Here is a 20611-nt window from a genome sequence, read left to right on the forward strand (position 1 = left end):
TTGTGAGATTTGTATTCTTGGCCTGAACCTGATCTGTCCAGCTCAATGAGATTTTGCCTGCAAATGTGAGCTACTTTTTCGCGCCATTGTTAGGAGCAGGCTCCCTGATGTCAATTCAGACACTGTTGATAAAATACAGCACTGGCTCTGCCAAGGTTGGCATGGTGGGGAGCAGGTTTCAGGTGTGTCAGCTGGGATCGTCTTCACGCTTTCAATGATCTGTTGTTGTGTCTTACATTTGACGTGAGACATGAATGCAACTGAGGCAAAAGAGATGAGTGTAAGTTCATTTTACTTTTTCGCCATGGCCTTGGTGGAGCCGACACAGTGATTGTGGACAAGACTGAGTAAACACAGAGACAGATGGAGGGGTGGAGGAAAGAGGGGAGGAAGTGAGAAAAGGGAGGGAGGGGGGGAAGACAGGTTTGGATAAGGAGGGAGATGTGGGTCAGAATGGTTCATTGTGTGCAGACTTCATGGCCACAAGGACACCTTCCCCTTCATAACAACAACACACACACATACACTCAAGGCCACACACAGTAAATCAATAAAAACTAAAATAAAATCAGCAACTTCAACCTCTGCACCACCTGAAGGTAATCCAGGCCTGTCAGTGCAGACTGTGTGCCGTTTAAAGCATCATCAGCTTTAAGATTTCGGCAGTGTTGAAGATCATGAAGAAATAATACACCAAACAAAATATAAATCTAAATTTAATCAATAAATTTGTCTAAATTTAATAAAAATGTACAATTTCATGTTTCTTTATGTCAGAAAAATAAGTGCTGTCTTGTTTTAAGTGCTTCACTCTCACAGATAAAATCCTCCAAACAGACCAAAAATATTCAGTAGTAAAGATGCGAAGAGTCACCATTTTCTTCATGTAACTGTCTGTTTGTGACACACAGGTGAAGAAGAGAAAACCCGTCTCAGCTCATAGTCAAGGTTCTATTAATATTGTATTTTCTGAGTCCATGACTGTCAGTCTGATCTCTCTAAGAAGCAGGTACAAAGAAAGCAGGCTTTTATTGTTGAGTCCTCTGCTGTCCGAGGTTTCTCCTTTCTGAGTCTCCAGTTCTGGTGTCTGCATCTCAGATTGTGCCATCAAATTAAATCCATCAGTTTCCTCTGCATTTAGAAAGTATCCAGGAAAAGCACTTCATCCAGCGGGATCACCAGTCTTGTCTGATTTGTTTTTAAAAGTTGTTGTTTTCCATGAAAAGTTCAAGGACACCAGCTGGTGAAAGGGTACAGAATGCAGTGGACAGTCTTAAACCTGCGGAGGACAGAAGTGATAAGTAATAACTCACAGGCATGTTTGATTTTAAAAACGTTCTCACTGTTAAGAGCAGATTTTTGTCCAAATAATTATAAATTCACAAACAATTTTGTGGGTTCTTGATGAATGCTCGAACAACTGCTGAACATTCATGCAGGAGGAAAACTATTCGGATGGACCCTCAGCAGATTTCCACCTACAGAAATAAGTTTGAACAACAAAATCCTTTGTTTCAGCTAATGTCACACCTCCAGTTCAGTTTGCTTTGGTACACTTTTATTCTGTTTCCACTGTGTAAAGTTTTAGATGGTACGAATGAAACCGTTCCTAACTGTCACCTTTTTGGTCCCCCCTCTGTTGGGGTACCTAGCACACAGATCGGTACTAAAAGATGGAGGTAAAAACACTCCAGTCTGATTGGTCAGTAGAGGACGGTCACTCTGCTCAGGGCTGAGTTGTGTCTGGTTTTGAGGCTCATGTAACCACTGTTCATACCGTAGAGAGTTTTATTAGTAAACTGCAACTATAAAATAAAGGATGTTTCACTGCCTCTCACAGCAGCTGGAGTCTGAGAAAAAAATAACTTCATTCACTGGGCCGACTGCCGGCAACTTTTAAGGTGGAACGTTAACTTGTAATGTTACTCAATGCATGAGTTGACAACATGAATCAATCAGAACACCTTAAATTTAAATATGACAACTTTGATCACTACTTTAGTTTTTATTCTCTCTCTTGGATGACATATACGTTTAGTAATGAATGGATCTGTGAGAGTTTAAATATATATTCATTTTGACCAGATTATGTGAACTGCATATATTGTAAGAAAAAAAGTGTTTTGGAGCGTACTTCCTGTGGGCTCCGGCAACACTAAACCCCTGAGCTTGCCTGAGAAGGACTAACCCCCAAATTCCACCAGATGTGTGTGGGTTGCATCTGTGCTCCGGAACGGCAGTGGAGCCGATCCGTATCGATTCTAGTCAATGTGTGTGCTTCCACCGGCTGTGGCGCTCCGGAGCCCTCCGCAACAGATATGCAGGACTTCTATTTTTGCCGGACGCTGGAGCACAATGCAGCAATTTAGCACAGAGCAGATCGTGCGGGGCAGGAAGTCGTGCACAGAAACAAAAAAAACCATCCGGTTAATTTTCAAAATAAAATAAACAGTGTTCACGGTGGATCATATTTCCCTGCACTACACCTTGAAAACGTCATAATGGGCGGAGGCAGGCCTGAAGTCAACAGGTCAGAGGTTTTCAGACGTCATTTCACCCTGTTGACACCATGGATGAGGAGATGTTAATCATGGAGGTGCACCGAGATGTCTTCCTACTAGGCCTCTGGTTTTGTGGTTCTGTTTATAGAAACTACATCTTGTTATATCGCGCGATTATGTGCGAATCCGTGAGATCTCGTGGGTCCTCATGACTCCCGCTGTCCGGAGGAGCTGCACCGCTCCGCACAGCAAATGCAGCCGGTGGGTGTTGACGGACAGCGGAGCACGCAGCAGATAACCAGTGCAGCCGTTCCGCAATGGACATACATCCAGTGGAATTCTGGCGTAAATGCACAAACCCACTATTTTCAAATATCCCATGGAAAGAGACTCTCACTGCAGCCTGTGCTATTTCGTTCGGAAAATACTGGTGTGCAGCCTCGTTCTGTGGACGATAAACGAGGTGCAGACTTCCATCTGTGTCGCCAGTGATGAGGAAATACAGTGAGTGCTGGACAGAGCAGTGAGCGCGAACCCCGCCCACATTTAAGAGGACTGTTTGCAGTGGAAACGCTAAACAGACCTGGGTCTAGGTGCCATGTCTGAAGGGTTACTGTTGGTTCCAAAGGCACTACACCGAAAGTGTTTGGTGGATACGGGGCAAGAGCTATAGCCCGATATCATGCAACAAACAACACAACTACCTCAACAACCATGTAAAGAACAATATATGGCTGGAGATCACAGAGCAGCTTCTACATTTTATATTATATAGGCCTAGTTCACATGTATACAAGGTTGGTTGGTTAAGCGAAAATATACTTAGTTATGCTTACCAAGTTTTTGGTAGCTTTTGTTAAAGGGACACTGTGTAACATTTTCATTTGTTTATTGGCAAAAATTGATGTCTGCATTCATAAATATGTCATCATTGGTGTATTATTACCTCCACCAATAATCTGACATATTCTCATAAAAGGAGAATTTCAGATTTGTTTGTACATTGTGCAGGTAAGACGTCTGGGGGGTTCCATAATGTTTTGCCATCTTAAGAACACATCCGCCAGCAAGGGCCATACAGTCCCACCTTCAGCATTTTCGTTGAGAGCCAGGCCAGCGTTGTGTGACTGAGAAGCCGAAGGAGAGGAGCAAGAGGCGCTTCGCTACTACCCCAGCACTACTGCAGCATAACAAAGCCCCACTCTTTGAGCATACAGTAATGCAGGATCATGCATATGCAGCATCACGGGAGACAGGATCCTCGTCGCCAAGAAAGCGAAAAAGGGAATCAAAAAGGCAACGTGACCAGCGTGGAAAAAGCTACTGAAGGAGAAAGGTAATACAATCACAGTGGCGCTGGCCGCTAACAGCTGTTAGCCGCTGTTAGCGGCGCAGTAATGCCAGGAGAGGGATGAGGTGTGAGGTTGAGCCACTTGTCAGTTGTCAAAAGACAAGACGTGATTGGTTTGTTTGGATTTACACCCGCCCCAACAGTCCTACGTTATAAACACAGCCAGCATGGTGAGGAGGGGGTTTGTCAACTCATGTCACATGTGTCTGTGTAGGAGCCTGAATGAATACTCCATGAAGTATCGGATGACATGGTTTCATCAATGTCATCATAGCTTTTTGGTACACAGCGGCTACCGTTGTTGCAATACACGTTTGAAACAGTGAGGCGGTAGAGTGTGCTATCCTTTGAATGCACATTAGATGGGAGAAATTCCTACACACTGTGGCTTTAAGATTAATTTTTGCCTTTTGTTTGGTAGTGACAACGTAGAGGTGAAATAAGAAATGAGGAGATGACATGCAACAAAGGTCAGACTCAGACCAAGGTCACTGTGATGACACAGTCAGCATCTTAAACCCACTAGGCCACCAGGATGTCCTAAAGTGTTCTGTCACACAAATAATATTATGTCATTTAAACAGGAAAGTACCTTACAGAAATTAAAATATCATGTCCTGGCCAAGACATGTAAAAAAAGAACCTAACCAGAGTCTGCAGTGACCTCAGTGACATATGAAGATGGAAAAAGCAGAATCATATCCTCAGAAGCCTCAACAACAAGCACTCCAGCACAGCTACAATAAAAGTAACAGGAAAGAACCACTGTTGTTTTATTTCATATTACGTAGTCTGCGCAGTGAACTGTGGGGTCTGTGGGTTTGCAGTGTGTGTTAAAGGGGACATTAAGTTATCTGACTTTGTAATGTCCTCTATGTGCAGCCAGTGGAGACTGCGACAGCACTGATACAGATGATCTGCTACTACAAAAGGAGAGAAAGCTTAAGCGGCTAAAAATAGTCTGGCAGACGCATCTAACGAAGATGTCACACAGTAATACAATAACACTGGAATATTTATGCTTCTTATGATTTTTACCTCCGGCAAGGAGATGGTGTTCTTGCTATTTGTTTGTCTGAAATCTCAAAAAGTTGTTAAAAGTTTTTAGATGAAAATTGGTGGAAAGTAAGTCATGGACCAAAGAAGTTATTAGTATTTTGTATGGATCCTGGTATGTTTTAATGACTTAAATCAATTCTGCATTTATGGCCTGGAGATATTCTGTTACATCTGCTTTTATTATATCATTTTTGGGGGGCTAAAGTTGCAAATATTGTTTCAGGCACAGTTTTAGTTGGATTTCAATTTTTTTTCTTTTCTTATTCTCATGGTATATAATTTAACTTGAATGACAAACATCTTGCACACCTGCCATTATTGCATGTCCATGTACATTTATTTTTACTATTTTATTATATTTCTGAATCTGCTACATTCTTCACCTGATTTCTTTCCAAAACAAACTTAATCTCCACAGATATACCTGGGTAAACAAAAGATAATAACATATGGAGAAAAACCATCTTTGTTTGTACAGGCAGATGAACATGAGTTGTGCTCTTTAAAGGCTGCAGCGATGTTGAGTGTAACTCTGTGCGGCACCGGCGGATGGAAACAAATGGAAAAGCTCACTGAGGAGTGCTTGTGGTGATATGTTCTTACAGCTGGGGATGCCGAATACTGGGAAAGACAAACACATCTGTTGTGTTACATCAAATTGCTTTTATCTCTGACTGAACATAGAACATGATGAACTGGAGCTACAGGGGCGTCACGTCTTCAGGTCGTATCATCTGAGCACCAGAACTGAGCGCTCGGGGTTTTAAAAGCACAGCAGCTTGTAGTTAACAAGCATTTTGCCATGAGGATGAACTACTTATGCATTTGATTTCTTGGTTATGGGTTTTAAGTGTTTATTTCCACATTTAGACTTTCAGGATATGGAACAGAGTTGCATCCATTCTCAGTATTTTTCTGTCTTACTAGTGGCGAAGTCAATCAGTCTCTGCAGCGCTTTGGTCCAGAGTAAGATAATGACAACTCGTCTATATGATATAAATGATATAGTATAATCTTCATTTTGTTTTGGTGAGTCCTGAGTTTTTTGAAGCGTCACCATCACCGTCAAATTTCGCCTTGACTAACACTTTAGTCTGTGAAATAATGTCTAAATAATGTCTAGAATGCCATCCTAGAATCCTTAGGTTTGTGGCAACTTTCGGACCTTTAGTCTAGTGCCCCCATCTGGCCAAAATGTGATATTGGCACAGAGCACCTCATGATCTAATAGTTGGTAATTTTCTTCCACCTTTTCGATTTTAAGTAGTGTGTAGTTTTTACTCTAGCGCCACCCACAGGACAACTTTCACACATGTACTCTCACTAGTTGAAAATTTCTTTCTCTAGCGAGGCTAACTATGTATTATAAATCCAAAAAAGGAAAAATCTTGGAGGAAAACAGAGGATTTCAAAGTGTGTGAACAGATTAATTTGCTTTCACCACCAATGCTGCAAAGGTTAACTACTAAATAATTATAAACAGCCCACTGCAGCGTAGCCACGTTGTAAATCATATTAATGAATGCTTATTTAGAACTATTCGTAATGCTGCTAGGCAGATAGCCTAGCCTCTGAAACATTAAAGTTATCTTCCGGAGCCTACTGTAGCGTAGCCTCTTAAAAATGAACGTTATCTTCCTTGTGCGTTTCCACTTACTAGTAACGTTAACGCTACTATCTAACTTTAGCCTACTATAGCGTAGCCTCTGAAATATTAACGTTGTCTTCCTTGTGCGTTTCCACTTACTAGTAACGTTAACGCTACTGTCTAATGTTAGCCTACTGTAGTGTAGCCTCTGAAACATTAACGTTATCTTCCTTGTGCGTTTCCACTTAGTAGTAACGTTAACGCTACTATCTAACATTAGCCTACTGTAGCGTAGCCTCTGAAACATTAAAGTTATCTTCCGGAGCCTACTGTAGCATAGCCTCTGAAAAATGAACGTTATCTTCCTTGTGCGTTTCCACTTACTAGTAACGTTAACGCTACTATCTAATGTTAGCCTACTGTAGTGTAGCCTCTGAAACATTAACGTTATCTTCCTTGTGTGTTTCCACTTACTAGTAACATTAACGCTACTATCTAACGTTAGCCTACTGTAGCGTAGCCTCTGAAACATATAAGTTATCTTCCTTGTGCGTTTCCACTTACTAGTAACGTTAACGCTGCTATCTAACGTTAGCCTACTGTAGTGTAGCCTCTGAAACATTAATGTTATCTTCCTTGTGCGTTTCCACTTACTAGTAACGTTAATGCTACTATCTAATGTTAGCCTACTGTAGTGTGGCCTCTGAAACATAAATGTTATCTTTCTTGTGCGTTTCCACTTACTAGTAATGTTAACGCTACTATCTAATGTTAGCCTACTGTAGCGTAGCCTCTGAAACATTAACGTTATCTTTCTTGTGCGTTTCCACTTACTAGTAATGTTAATGCTACTATCTAACGTTAGCCTACTGTAGCGTAGCCTCTGAAACATTAACGTTATCTTCCTTGTGCATTTCCACTTAGTAGTAACGTTAACGCTACTATCTAACGTTAGAACTGTAACCTTATTCTAAAACTCATCAGTCATCACTGACTCCGGTTGAGTTTTAAAACTCCGGGGTTGCGTTTGACTGTCTTGGTTACACTCGCTCCTGTGTATCTAATGTTACCTAGCCAACGCCTACGTCTTTCACAGACATCATGAAGACGTAATGGAGGAGGGGGGAGTTGTGGATGTTCAAATTTTTTCTAAGTCCTGTGTGAAATGCAAGAAAGCTAAGAGTAGCTTTAATAGTAAAAGGTTCCTGACCCCTGATTTAAGTGATCCTTGAACAGTGGCCACTGTGGCCACAAGTTGTAATCACAGGATAATGGTAAACACTAAAACGCAGCACAATAGTAGCAGAAGTCCAGACAATTTCATTTTCAAACTTAGTAAAATTAGTTGTACTGCAACTTACACATTAACTTAGGTATTGTCACTGTCAAGTTTGAACCTTCTGTCTCTGTATTTCATTTTTTCTTTCCCCATAAATGAATGCTAATGGTCACACTTACATCTGTATGTGGCTTTTACAAATATTTAACCAATGAAAAGTTTTTAAAAAAGCTTGTGACAAAATCTCATAACTCATAACATCAAACTGTCGGCAGAACCTCAGAGCTCCACCACGCCTACACTGAATGAATGAAGTGCTGTCACCGTGCATCTTTGGTGCTGCTTATGGTGAAGCTAAAGAGTGATGATGTGATTTCTTCTGACTTCTAAATCCTCAAGTAACACTCTATGAAGGCTAATTGCCTCAAGCCTGCTGTGACTGTAGGTGTTGAGGTATGTGCTTGCTGAATTTGTGTTGCTACAGCTGCTACTGATGGTCTGGACTCTCCTAACGGTGAGTGAGGCAGAAGGATCGCAGGGTGCCGAGCTGGCTAGCTGGCTAATTCTTGTCTTTTTGTGGTCTAATAAAGAGAGAGGGACTTTGGCCAACTGATTTCCAACGACAGGAAATACTGAGCACACACATAGCTATGATAAACTTTGTAACCTGTAAGTCGATGATAATGTAATGCAGTGCACCTACTGCCTCAGATGTGGTCATTCTAATCAACACAGGCAAAGCACATATCTTGACATTTGCTGGTCAGAACCTCTGTTGTTGACTTGACGGTTGAGTATTTACCCAAGACACTACACAGAATAAGGTGGGCAGAGATATATTGCTCATATCTTCTGACTCATGAGTTCATGACAGACAAACCTGGAAGGGTCTTCCTCCTTAGAGAAGCTTCCTTTCACCTCAATGCTGTTCATCTTGTTCTCAAACATCCCGTAGCTCAGAGTCACCTGCAGTGGAGAGAAAACACGTACACACTGTGAGAAGAAGGGCATCTGTGTGTATTTCCGTGTGTGTACGTGTGTGGATCATTACCTGGTGTGGGATGCTTCTGTGGCTGATGAGCAGCAAGTTTTCCAGGTGGGAGTGGAATAAAGGACAGTGAACCATGGAGATACCCAGCCTCTTCTCCACAATGAAGCCCACTGTACAGTCGTCAGGGAGACGGATCGTCGCAGACGTCTGCTCAAACCGCGAGCCGCTGAAGCACACACGTACAAAAACTGGAGTTACTGTAGTTACATTCATACATCAGAGTACAGATGACTAAAGACATGGTGAGGTTTTGGTATACTCACATACTGTGCCTTTAAATTCTATTATAATTCTGGTTATGAAGGGAGAAATTTTTAAACGGTCTAACTTTCAACCTAAAAGGATAATTGTGCAGATTTTGCATGTTTTGGCCCATTAAGTACCCATTGCATGTACTTTACTGCTGACCTTTTCCAAAGAACACCATAAATTCTTAGATTGATTCCCTACCTTCTTGCCCTGGGCAGCCATTAGTCTCAGCTCTTTGAAAGCAGTATAAACACAAACTTGCAGAGACCTGAAACTTACTTAGATTGGTGATTCATCATTGTGAACATTTAGTCAGCTTTATTTTTTGTTCAAAGTTATGCTGCTCGTTAATGCGGTTCGGCAAAAAGAGTGTTTTGAAAATGTTGGGTGCATTGAAGAGTTTGCAGGAAAGTGTGACTTTGAGAGTTTGAGAACAAACGACAAACTTGCAGTAAGCGATGCAGACGATGTAGAAGATGTATTATATGACATCTAGGTTCACTTATCTTTTAGTCTCTCATAAGCTCCTGCCTCTCAAATGATGGTGTCTCAGCTGAATTACATCACTTTGACAAAAAAAAAATGAGGGCAATTAAATGTTCATTGTGATGGATTACCTGCAAACTTTTGCCTCAGGCCCTTTTCATTCTTTGATATTTTGAGACAGTGAAAGATTGAAATTAATAAGAAATCTTGCTTAAAATATTATAGAAATGTGTCACATTTAACTTCATGCCTTTTGGAAATCAGTTCATCTTCAACTCACTTAACTACTCACAATAAACAAAATTTGCCCAAACTTTTGCTGCCACCGTACCTTTAAGGGCTTTTTTTTCTGTTTGCATTAACACCGCCAATATGAGCGCAAAAGTGACATACTGTAGCTGACCGGCGGTTGGTATAGCAACTTCTTGTTTGCTTTGATGAGTCATCATCATCATGTCGTATTTCCACCATCGCAATTATGCTCAGTAATACCTGGACTTCACTGTCAGTCCATTTGTCCATGTTTTCTTACATATCTTTTTGTTACGAGCTGATTGTTGACACACGGTTAACAGGTTTTTAAAAATGGCTGTTGGTTGGTGATGCATTGGCTGTATTCATGCAATCACCGCACACTTATGTCACTCATGGTTCCTCTTGTACTGGGAGAGTATCTACTAAGTCTTCTAAGAGTTATTATCATTCGTAGTCCTTAGGTGCAGACCCAGCAGAAAGGAAGGTGTAATGAATAGAATTTCCTACAGTGATTGTACCTTGAAGGCATCAGTAGAGATCTCGCGGTAGTTGCAGTAACGACATGTTAGAAGACATACAGGAAGACAACTGATGTTATGTATTGTTGATAATATGATCGTGGCATATAAATAAATTACGCCAAGTGTTTAGAGCTGACGTGGTGTCCTGCATATTTGTTAGATGTCAGGCAGACATACAGCAGGTTCTTAGAACTATGAAAGAGTTCCTGTCATCACTTCATAAATACCTGGCCCATGGAGCCATCTTCTCTGCCAGCCGCCGACTCAGACAGAATCCTGCTCCTCCTGTAGCGAACCAGAACCGCACTTCCCTCTGAGTGATGACACACACACAAACACACAGATATTTACAGACACATATATGCAGACACTGTCAGGGAAACAGAAATACTGTATACTATAATAGCAGAAATGTGTGTTGTTAACCACCAAGTCAAATTTTAATGATTACAAAAATTGCCAGCGTTACCCGACACCTGGCTAACCTTATTCAGCAGAGTGGTCTGGACCACTAGAAGTTACCAGCTAATAATGTGCCAAGCCAGCATTAATACAAATAAGCCAGCGTGTCACTGAGAGAGGTAACACCAGGTGATATGATATTAGGTTTCAAAATCATGACAAAATTTGCAGTATCATCTGCTCTGAGACGCTGTGGGTGTGTATGCTGAAGGAACTAACACAAAGAAAGAACCACTGTGAAGCCACAGACTCATTAGCAGCTAATCAAGTAGCACAAAACACACACACTGAAAGAGCTAAGAGAGCTTGTGGGACGCAGCAAACTGTCCACTTACTCACAGTTGGTGAACATTAATGCCATGCGTTCTAATGTTAGCAGTAACACAGTATTTATATAGTAAGGGGTAGGGAAGGGATTATGTTCAGGATGGCTCCAGTATATGATCGAGCATGTTTTAGGCCCAACCTAAAAAAATGGCTGCCACACACAACCTGCACTTGTTTGGATCATTGTGCTCCCCCTTAGAAAATTAGCACTACACGTCTGCAAGATGCAATACTCACATGAACGTTAGGGGTAGTATGGGAGGTATGGTGATGACAAGGCAGGCTGTTCTCACAAATTTTTCACATTTTCCTACAAAAAGCAGTGCACCCAAATTCATACACATCACGTATTTTGAAAGGCTGCGATCACTTGACCAATGCACTGACTGGGGCACACAAGGAAGCAGAGTTGTAAGGAGGCAGGTTGGGCTGGTGGATGGGTCACAAAAAAATTGCCTTTCACCAGGGACTTTGCCCGTGTTTGGATCCATGTGAACTTTAAGATACGTCCTCACCATGTTTCTTTTCCTAAACCTAACCACAGTAACTTTACATTAATTAGGTAGCTGTACATTAAGGACGTAACGTTATTTGTTGGGTGCAAATTCGTAGGATATCATACAAACCATTCTATGAGAATACGTTGGATGGGGTCAGGTCAGTAGGCATGTTCGCAGTGACAACAATGACAGAATGTATTTAAAACAAGCTATCAGTCCAAGTTTACAATTGTGCATTGCCAGAACGAGAGAAACATACTCGCCATTGTCACAACATGCTCAATTTAGGGGTCTTACTGTCACTTCTTCGATTGTGATCCCAGGATTAACGATATTGTAACCTCCCCAAGCGTCTCCATGTTTATCGTTGACATCATGCTAATCCAAAAGTTCTATGCAGTGTGAGTTATCTGGTGTGCCCTCTAGTGGAATCCTGGAATTCTGTTCACGAAGGTTGTCAACCTGAGTGCGGTTAAAAAGCGTGTATATCTCCAGCCTTGCGCAGTATTTGGGTATCTGATGAGCCATTGAATTTCTCTTAGATCGTATTTCATTTTACAACCTGATCCTGCAGCACTACTCCTTCGCCAACGCAGCCTTAAACCTTTTGATCCAGTGCTATTGTCAGGCTCTACTCAGCCTTACTGCTCTTAAAGTTTCATTCTGTAATGCCATGGTGTAAATTACGTTCAACAAATGGGATGAAAAATTCTTATAGTCAGCGTGAGACATTCAGTCTATCTGACCTTCAAGTGTAGAGCTCTTTCCTATACTCCTTTACCTGTCAAGAGTTTCTTTTTGTCTGTTTATCTTCTTGTGAGTCTTGTTACCTCTCATACACACACATCCACAGTCACAGATACAAACACACACACATCTACAGTGTCATCAGTCCTAAAAATGCAGAACACATACAAAGTCTATGTGCACAAATGATAAAAATACGTACAGGGATATGACGCAGTATCTTTCACTCTGACAAACAAACAATGTGTGTAATAGATAAGAAACACAGAAGAGAAGGAGCGCCGTTCTCACTGACCCGTAATAATAAAGTGTAATACTTTTCTTTGCCTCTCCTATCTGGTTTCCCTCCAGACTTTTATTGATTGTTTGTTCCTTTACCAAACCGCCTGATATGAATTGCATGTCTTTATCTGCTAACTCTCCATCATTTCTCAAGCAGATGCGACGCTTTGTTTTTTATTTCCTGCAGTAGAACAGTTTAAGTGTGTTCTGGTCTTTTCCCGCCTGAAAGTATGAACCAAAGTCTGAACCGAGATTTGCGTCTTTCTTAAACTGTACACATTTCATTTGGTTAGTTTTGGTTTCACATTATGCCAGTGCACTAAAGTTCTTTTTCCCACACTTCAGAACTATTACATGACATACCTATGACATACTTGCAATTGATAGGTCTGTAGACAGGCATGTTTCTGACATCAAAGTGTTGTCAATTCAACGCGTGGCTTTCTATTGTAGTTTAAATTAAGAAAAATGAGTGAACAGATTAATTTCATTGCTGCTATAATATTACTAGCATGGCATCACTACTAGTCACAGTTTGATATCATATTGATTATTTGGACAACAATGCCGTACTTGCTGATATCAAAGTTTCTACCATGATACGATATGATTAGATTCAATTCAAGGGCCCATGATCAAAATTAATTGATATCAGTAAATAGCCGCATGGTCTTTTTCTTGACTGCTTACCAGTGTCTGCCTGGTGCCAGGTCACTAGCACTGTTTGAATGCTTAGGAAGGAGGTGTGCTTGGATGGAAAAGTAGCACAGATGGGCATATGGATAAAAAGATTTCACCTTGTACTGATTATATTGGATCATTGATCACTGAGTTGATATATCGATCCAGATCAATATATCATTCCACCCCCTGGTAACTACCAGCAGCACCTTTGCATACTGCTACAGCAGTTTCTTGATCCTCAGGTGGCGTTGTTCCCTCTCGCATCCTCTTTTTCTCATCTTCTCGGAAAATAATTTAGGAATGTCTGAATTTTTGTGAGTTTTCTTCAACTTACACTTAACAAAGTCGTCTGATTTCCTCTCCCCATGCACTACTGCAGCACATTGTGTTTTGCTGCGCTGTTTTTCCTTTTTCCGGTTCTAAACACAGCCTGCCAGAACTTTCTGTGATTAGTCCGAATCACCCAATCAACAGCCCCTTTTACACTGCCAGATGTTGGCAGATGTTGACGAATGTTGGGCCGTTCTGCCGGCAAGCTGCGAGCGTTTAGACACACAGAGCCGGATTGGCGAGTTGATCCGAGGTGCCCAATTTTCCGCCTCGTAGGGTAGACATATTGGTGGAACCCCTTCAGTTTAAACAGACCGAGGCGGCCTTCCACAACGGGAGGGGCTGTTGATGACTTGTGGGAGGTGCTGTTGATGACGCCGCACGTGCGAGCCACTGGCGGTGGATAAACAGGAAACAGCTGATAGCAGGAATTAGCAGGCAGCTAGTAGCAAGAGGGAAACACAAACCTGACAGACACTGTAAAGATGAGCAACTGGGGAGACAAGGAATTGCGCGCCCTCCTTGTCCTCGCAAACGAAGAGGCCATTAACCGTCAGATGATGGGGACGGTGAAGGACGGGCCGACTTATGAGAGAATCGCAGAAGGACTGACCAGCCGCGGCTTCCCTCCCACATCACTGTTTACGTCACACACTGAGCTACATGTTTTGTTACTTGCTCACGCCCCCCATTGCCCCGAAAAAGGCGCATTCTGTATAAACAAAAGAAGTTAGGCGGCATTTTGCTGCACTCCCTGATTTTGCCAATGCTGAAAGAAGACTGTTTGGGCTTTCCTGCAAATTTGCACAACTCCTATCTAAGGGCTAATGCGTAATGTGACTGCAGATGGTTCGGATCAAGGTTGGAACACGTTCTCACCACAAACCAACTGCACCAGAGTTTGTTTGTAACCACCTCTTCAAGAAGGTCTCAGTCCGGCTGTTTTGGTGCGCACCAGAGTGCGATTGCTGTGTTCACACCTGCTCAAATGAACTGCACTTAGGGGGCAAATAAACTTGAGTTCGATTGAAGCGACCCAAACAGGGCAGGTGTGAAAGCCCCCTAAGGTTTGGCTGTTGGTTCAGACAGTGGTCCAGGGAAGGTTTCATGCCTGTAATTGTGGCATGGATCAAACTACAAAGTCTGAATGTTGAGACCAGTCCAGGTATCTGTGAAAGGATCCTCAGTCACAGCAGTCAGGATAAAAGTTTATAGGCCAGGCTGTAGTTACAGAAGAAATAAGTTCACTGTGTGTTTTCTTTCCTTTACTTTCCTTTTGCTATGCTGTGTATCTTCTGCCTTAATTTCCTTCCCTTTCATTTCTCTTTATCCTGTTCAAACATTGTCTTCAACTTTACAGTCTTTCTTTCAATTACTTTGCTGTGTTGATTTCTTCTGTTTGCCTTTTCACTACCAATTTTAATTTCCTTTACACTTCTCTTTTCCTTTTTATTCCCTTACTTGCATTAACTTTTCTGTTCTCCATTTCTTTCCATTCCCTTTCTTGACATTTCCTTATGTTCTTTCTTTTCTATTTCCTTCCTTGTTTTGTTTTGGACATCTGTTGCCCCTCCTTATTATCCTCCTCCTTTTAATTTCTTCCTTATCCTTTTCATTCCTGTGGATCTTTATCTTCTGTTTCCTTCCTTTTGTGTTAAAGGCCATTACTTTACTTTGCTTCCATTTCCTTTCCTATGATTTCCTTTGAGTCCTTCTCTTTGAATTTCCCATGTTTTGTTTTATTGTAAAGTTCATTCATTTTGTAACTTTTTCTCTTCTTTCCATCCCTTTCTTTTCCCCTCTCCTTCTCTCATCCACCTCTCAAGCCTCACAATGGTGACAGGAAATCGAAAAAGACAGTCAGCGAGATGTAAGAAAACGAGAGGAGGAGACGGAGAGGGAGCTTGACATTCGTTTTTGTTTCCTCCGTCACCCATCCAACCCCGGCGAGGGATGGAGATGATGAAAAATAGGAAGAAAAGAGAGAAGTGAAAGAGAGCAACGGGAACAGAAGAAATGAGGAAGAGAGTGAAGGAAAGAGTTAGGAAGCAAAGATAAATAAAAATCTATTTTTCAGTGTAAATGGGTGCAATCAGAGTGGAGAACGTGACACAAGGGAGATGGAGAGAGTAATTCCAAGAGATGAGAGACAGAGATTGAAGAGGGCAGGGAGAATGGAGAGAGGGAGAAAGACGGGATGACATGCTATTCAGAGAGCTCTTTGGAATCAGGATGCGCTTTAACTCAGTGGGAGCATTAATTCTACTGTAAGGCACGTGAACTCACACACACACACACACACACACCTGTAAATAGCTGCCTGTGTATTCCAAAAACAAACTATCGACCTCCTGTGGTTTGACAACCACCAATCAATACCTCCAACAAGACACTAATCACTCATTGATCACTACTGTCCGAAGATCCCTTACCATGTGAACAAAAGCCATGGACCTAAATGTTTCCTGTACTTCTGTACATATATACATGCATAGATTTTCATCCATCCCTGGCTGCATCCACCCCTCATGTCCTTTCAGGGCTGATGAGAGTGAAAATAAAGTATGGATTTGGACAGTATGGCTTTTGAATGGCAGTGGTTAACCTGGCCGGGCTGCATCTTGGCACAAAACCAATGAGAGGAGACTTCAGCTTTGTTTTACAGTTCATTAGTGTCCTCGGTGGAGCCACAGAGCATCGAAAAGAGAGGAAAGAATAAATGAGGCGTGGAACGAGGAGCAATGGAAGGATAGACAGAGGTAGGAAAGACAGGCAGAGGAATAAGAACGTTTGTAATGTGGTTTCATTTTTGAAGTTTTTGCCATGACTCTAGTTCTGTTCAGTTCTGATAACATTTATTTAAACTGCAGAGAGTCGGACTGACACGATCTATTTGGATGGTTATATTGTAATTTCATTAACTCTACAACAGAAATGGTCCACCATCGCCTATACTGGTTTTTCTATGCCTCTGCACTGGTGATGACCATGGTCAGAGGCATTATGTTTTTGGGTTGTCCACGATATCTTGTTGTTTGCGATATCTCAAAAACACCTTGAGGGAATTTTGTCAAATTTTTGTCAAATTTGGCACAAACATCCATTTGGACTCAATGACAAACTGAATGGATTTTGGTGATCATTCTTCAAAGGTCAAGGTGACTGTGACCTCATCTGTCCCATTCTTGTGAACTAGATATATCAAGAACACCTTGAGGGATTTATTTTTAAATTTGGCACAAATGTTCACTTGGACTCAGGGATGAACCATTTAGATTTTGGTGGTCAAAGGTCGAGGTCATTGAGTCATTGCATCTGTCGCATTCTAGTGAATGCAATATCTCAAGAACACCTTGAGGGAATTTACTAAAATTTGGCACAAACCTTCACTTTGACTTGGACTGCGTAGATTTTGGTGGTTGATGGTCAAAAAATTTCACACAAATGTCTAACAGGATATAATAATGAAGTGATGACATTTTATATCCAAATGGCAAAGGTCAGTTTCACTGTGACATCATAATATTCTGCAAAAACACTTTTCTGGCCATTACTCAACGTCCACCTTGAAACTGTTCTGATTGTATACATCTTATGTGCTGTCGGGGGGAAGATGTGTGTGAGGCATCCACACAGACATTGATGTAAACTGTGAGTGCAACTTGACAGGTTTGCGGAAGCATACAACAACAATGCCGTTATTCAAGTTGCTTATTGTGAATTGCTTTTTGGAGTATCTTCAAATGCTATGCATCCCTAAAAGCTGAACAACCTAAGCTAAAAGGCTCCATATGTCAATAAACCCTAATGGAATTATTGAAATTGTGTCATAATTCTTTTATAAAATGCAAAATTCTGCATAAAATTCTTTTATTTAAATTTTAGAAAATAAACACACAAAACATTTTGATTCAAACAATTTCTAAATGTGGCAACATGAACTAAATATTTCCAAACACTCAAGACAAGCTTTTTTAACTATGTAAATTATGTAGTTTTTTTAATATACGCTCATTTTTATGGGCAGAGTGTAATGGCATGTAAAGGTTTTGATAGTCACTCACTGCTCTTATTTTCACACCACACATGACGTCACCACAAGGGTACGATGTGATGACACTAAGACAGAAGCCTTTGTTTTCTGCTGAAAAAAATAAATGTGTAATGGTTTTTATTTTAGATCGAGATACACAGGATCATGAAAAAAATTATGTCTGGTTTTAAAGGGTTAAAGCACACTTTGTTCAGTCTACACAGATTTCAGCCGAAGTGTCTCCACCAGGGTGACTCCACTATAATATGGGAGATAAACCCAAACAGCTGGTTCATTCAATGATCAGTATTAATTTTTGAGTGTGTTACATTAAAGGAATATGGGAGGAAAACTTTTTTTTTTTTCATTTTATTCAGTGAAGGGTGGATCTTCAAATGATATACGCTCACAGCAGTCATAGTTGTTCACCACATACAGTGCAGAGAGTAGATTTAATGAGGTTTTAATGGGTACATGTTCTTTTCTTGCATGCCCTGTGAATCTAAATTTGACTGCAGTTGATGTGAATTTACACATTTTTAGAAACAGAAGCATATTTCATGAGAAACAACTGGAGAAGGTCTAAAAATGCTTCAAAAATGCTGACACTGTAAACTGGACAACAGGTCGAGGTTAAGATTATTTCTCAAAATATCCACTGAAAATGCCCTTTGACCTTTAAACTACTACACTTAGTTGTTTTTAAATGTTATGTTGGATATTTTGGGACACTGTCTTTGAAGAAGAAATGGTCAAGGAGTGAGAAAACTAAAACGTTGGGATGTGTAGCTCTGAGTGGCAGCAGTTATCCTGTCCCCAGGCTACAGGGAAGGACTTAAGTTTGGTTTGGGGGTTTATTTATTTCCACAGTGCTGCATCAGAAACCAGCAAGGACAGGCCGTTTGGAAGTTTCAGTGAAAAGAAGGAAGAAATTCAAGACAGAAAAAGGAGGTGAAGCACCTTCAGAGGCAGGACAGCAAGAAAAAAATAAATGTGTGGAGATCCATTGAAGAAAGTGATGTATGTCAGAGGGGTCACCCTGCCTTACGGAGTTATCGCTCAATTAAATTCAGTATGGGTTTCAGAGGAGTTTCAGTGCGCTGTGGTGCAAACGCTGTTTCAGAGGTCTTTACAATCCTGCCAGGATAAAAAGCTCTGAGGAAACACTGAGGCAATGATTTGTCTGGTATCCTTGTAAGTCATGTGACCACAACGCACAACTGATGAGTTCATGGAAAACACCTTATGCCACTTACCACCTGTTTCCTGATTGGCCACTGCTGTTTGTTTGATAGCATGTTTAAGGCCTAGTCCACACGAGTACGGGTATTTTTAAAACTGAACTCCAGTTTTTAAAAAATCTGCGTCCATACGAACAGTGTAATAAAAATACCTCCGTCCACATGACACCGCAAATTCCACTATCAAGCAATGTAATACACATGCCAAAGCAGTAGGTGGCGATATAACTCCTGACTGTAAGGCCATTGTAGCCAATCAGAAGGCAGTAAAAAGGAAAAACAACAACAAGCCTACTATTATGCAGCAGGAGCAGTCTCTGTAATAGCACACTCTTGCGCCTCTGTTGCTGGATGTGGTTGAGTAGCGTTAGTTGTATGATACAGCCACAAAGTGCTGATATGCTGCTAAATAGCAGCAGTATTTTGTTTAGGTCTATCCTCAAATCGTCTCTCGCACACACTGGATCGGGTAATAACACAGCTGTTTTCTGTTTACGTCACACACTGTGACGTCATACAATGGAGACGAGACAAAATAACTGCGGTTATCCTGTCCACACATGACTGCTGACACCGGACTTTTCCAAAAAGTTCACCCTGGACTCCGGTTACAAATAACTCCGGTTACAGGGGCCCAAAACTGCGGTTACATGTGGATGAAAGGCCAAACCATGAGCAAAGAGTCATGGTTTTATAAATACCCACGTTGGTGTGGACAGCCCCTCAGTCTCTAGAATTACATGCTCTGTAAGTTGTGTCCAGATCATTGTCTTTTTTGTCACCTGTTTTCCCCCATTTGTCATCTTTTTATATTACCTATATATTTAATTAATTTTAGTTTTATTTTTTGGTTGGTGTGCAGGCATTGTTTTGCTATTGAATGAGACTTAATGGGACAGTCTACCTCAAAAACCTCTCAAAAATACATGTATTTAGAGCTGTTTATCACTCTAGATTGTTTTGGTGTTGGTTGCAGACTGTTGGAGATGTCGGCCATAGAGATGTCCAACTTACCCCTAATATAATGGAACTAGATGGCACTCAGCTTGTGGTGCTCAAAGGGCCAAAAAATACATTTAAAAAACTCAACAGCAATGTCTCTTTCCAGAAACCATGGCCCAGTCAATCCACACACCTTGTTGTGAGCAGTGGAGCCAGGGAACTCCATCCAGGAACTATTTTTTTTCTACCGAACTAATGAATCATTGTGCAGAAGGAAGCGTGCATCTACTGTTAGCTCACCTAGCACCATGAGCTAGCTAATGTTACGGGCTCATCTGAGGATGGCGCTTTTAATGTTTAAATCTTGCACTGTCACAAGCACAAGCCTCTCGCCATGAGTAGATGCACACTTCCTTCTGAATCTAGCTCCATTATATTGGAGAGATTGCAGACATCTCTACAGCCGATATCCCCAACACTCTGCAACTCACACCAAAACAATATAGATTGATAAACTAACTAACGGTAAGAAGAAAAATACGTATTTTTGATTGTGGGGTGAACTGTCCCTTTAAAAACATGCATGCTATAAATACCACGTGGAAGTGCTTTATAGTATAAAACCAACCAAAGTGTATCTGTTTGTTTACCATGAAAAAAGAAATGTTCATCTGATGTCATGAGTGATGACCTCAGTGAGTACTTAGCATAGGTCTGCCAAGC

The 20611-nt window shown here is 41.2% G+C and overlaps 1 protein-coding gene across 1 annotated transcript in view; it reads right to left on the bottom strand.

Annotated features, from left to right (window-relative positions):
- Positions 1-700: 700 nt before the first annotated feature.
- mfng (MFNG O-fucosylpeptide 3-beta-N-acetylglucosaminyltransferase) overlaps positions 701-20611 on the bottom strand; it is a 39421-nt gene continuing 19510 nt past the window's right edge. Inside the window, exons 5-8 of the mRNA XM_033624410.2 lie at positions 10568-10653; positions 8830-8995; positions 8659-8744; positions 701-1279 (exon numbers count right to left, since the gene is read on the bottom strand). Of these exons, the coding sequence (XP_033480301.1) occupies positions 1228-1279; positions 8659-8744; positions 8830-8995; positions 10568-10653 (390 nt within the window). The 3' untranslated portion in view covers positions 701-1227. The remainder of the gene's footprint in view (positions 1280-8658; positions 8745-8829; positions 8996-10567; positions 10654-20611) is intronic.

The sequence above is a fragment of the Epinephelus lanceolatus genome, chromosome 3 (assembly GCF_041903045.1).
Source record: "Epinephelus lanceolatus isolate andai-2023 chromosome 3, ASM4190304v1, whole genome shotgun sequence".
Lineage (NCBI taxonomy): Eukaryota > Metazoa > Chordata > Actinopteri > Perciformes > Serranidae > Epinephelus > Epinephelus lanceolatus.